This window comes from Amphimedon queenslandica, unplaced genomic scaffold, assembly GCF_000090795.2.
Source record: "Amphimedon queenslandica unplaced genomic scaffold, v1.1 AMPQUscaffold_8271_Cont19784, whole genome shotgun sequence".
NCBI lineage: Eukaryota > Metazoa > Porifera > Demospongiae > Haplosclerida > Niphatidae > Amphimedon > Amphimedon queenslandica.
Genome location: NW_003551451.1, coordinates 1 through 2,447, shown reverse-complemented (window position 1 = coordinate 2,447; position 2,447 = coordinate 1). Strand labels below are relative to the sequence as shown.

At 34.4% G+C, this 2,447-nt stretch overlaps 1 protein-coding gene across 1 annotated transcript; it reads right to left on the bottom strand.

The window, feature by feature from the left end:
• Nucleotides 1-814: 814 nt before the first annotated feature.
• On the bottom strand, nucleotides 815-2,306 carry LOC100633997 (ATP-dependent RNA helicase HAS1-like; the record flags this gene model as incomplete). The annotated part of the gene is made up of 4 exons (XM_011410501.1): nucleotides 815-1,003; nucleotides 1,586-1,642; nucleotides 1,978-2,088; nucleotides 2,154-2,306. Coding segments are annotated over 4 exons (510 nt in total), but the record flags the coding sequence as incomplete, so codon positions are not given.
• Between the last annotated feature and the right edge of the window lie 141 nt (nucleotides 2,307-2,447).

Sequence of the window (2,447 nt, the reverse complement as noted above, 5' to 3'; positions counted from 1 at the left end):
TACGAGACACAACCATAGGGCTGTCATGAAAACAAAATAATGGAAGTCATGACAACACCAAAATGCAAAATACTGACAAAGTACATTTTGTATATGAAGATAATACCACACACACACACACAAACACACTGGAAGGATCATAATTCAATCAATTTTTGTTACTCTCACTCAATATATACAATGCACCCAATGCTTACATGCTTTAGCATTAATTACATCTACATACATACATACATGAAAATATCATACGACATCTTTTCTTTCCTTTTAAGGCTATTACTGATCAAAGTAACTTACCCATGTCATACTTCACCAGTCAAAAATCACAAAAATTGAAATTGCACAAACTTGTTCACACAAATAATTATACTATAAGTGTAACAGTGTACTGTCATTGGTGTACATGTATGCTTGCTCAACAGATCATCCTCTATGTCAGTAAACACAGTAACACACACCTAAAATGCATACATACCTAATCAACGAAAACATCATAGTTACTAAATATAAACACAAACATCACCCCATGCACGTACAAACACAAACAATCAAGTATTTGTGTTGATGCTATAACCAGGATATTCCAACACACACACACACACACCAGCTAGTCACACTATTAAAGAATGAATACAAACACAAGTAGAAAACACTACATGTATACATGTACATGTTGTGCAGTGTACATGTACATGTAATTATTATTATTAAGAATAGTAAAGCTTCATTAGACAACAAAGGGACAGAGCTACTACCCCACATAAAACTGCTACTATAAATTAAATCAATAACTAGTCATTAGGTATATTGGCTATTAATGGATACTCAATGAGACGCTGGGAGGTACTGAGAATCCAAATCCTTTGGCTACTCTCTGTAGGTCCAACTGCTCTACATTAAAGACACTCTTGAGTGAATGGGAAGCATAAGCTTGAAGGTAGGAGCGATAGCCATCCCTCGCTGACTTGTGTAGGTAATAATTCTTTTCCATTAAGTGCTCCAACTATATAAAAATAATATTTACAAATAATGAAAGATGATGGAGGTTTCCCATAAGATTTTGGCATAGTGCTTATGTAGATTTGTGTCAGTGGATTGTCAAGTTGTTCAAAAATTGGGCAAAGGAGAATTTTTGACAAAAATCACAAGAAGAAAATTCTTAATTTTTATAATTTTTTCTAATACACATACATGTTTTCAGGTTGTGTAGAAAGTTTGAGCTGATTCCGATCAATATTAGATTTTTTACGAATTTTTGAGGTTGCTCCAAAATCGAGCCCAAGTCCCTGTACTATAGTACAGTGTCATTGGTCAAATTTTGCCAAAATGAAAAAGGAGAGAATTGTCCACTTTTATAATTTATTCTGATACATATATATGTACTTAAGCTGTGTAGAAAGTTTGAGCTGATTCCGTTCAAATTTGATTTTCTATGAATTTTTAAAGTTGCTCCAAATGCCATGTACTGTATTGTAGTGCTTGTCAGCTCATGAAGCTCATGCTGTTTGCCTGTGGCTCACTTAGCATGTGCTTTGTGGGAGGTTGCCCTCTGTGTGTGTGTTTGTGTGTGTTTGATGTGTCTCACTTGTGTTTGTATGTTACTGAGCTTGCCAGGAGCAAATTCATATTCATTTAATGGAACCTACAGACAACATAACAAACACAACGAACACAACATTAGACTGTGAATTAGTGAAATATAATGAATTAAGAATTAATCCATTTAATCCATCTCTCTATAATGTTATTCATGGAGAGTTATAATTCTAGAAAAATGAACTCTTGCCAGCCAAATAATAGCTTACTATAGAGTAAAGATGAGTATCACATTCATTAGCACACACACTATTATGTATACAGTATACGTAGTACATTGTATAACAGGTACATGTTGATACACATAATACATGTTGATACACATAATAATGTTGATACACATACTGTAATGCAGTCAATAGAGATACTATTGGAGCTCACCTTTGCTTGTTTCAAGTAGCAAAGAAAGGATAGCTCCTCAGGCAAAAGAAACAATAAAGCCTTTCCTCTAGCACCAGCTCTTGCTGTCCTACCAACACGATGAATGTACTCCTATTGGAATAAATACATATAAATAATAAATGTTGCATTATTATCATTAAATGTACTAAATGTACTTTGGGGTCATCAGGTGGGTCATATTGTATTATCCAATCAACTTCAGGTATATCCAGACCACGTGCTGCTACATCAGTACACAATAGTATACACTTCTCCGACTGGCAGAACTCAAAAAAGGTTGAGGTACGCTTTTGTTGCTTTTGACGCCCCTGGAAAATAAAGAGACAAAAATCCATAAATCAAGAGACTACAAAACTCAAGCCAGCTACACAGTACAACCAATACAAGGATTACAGTAGACAGTGTTCATAATGTGTATACTTACATAAATATCAAGAACTGGTATATCA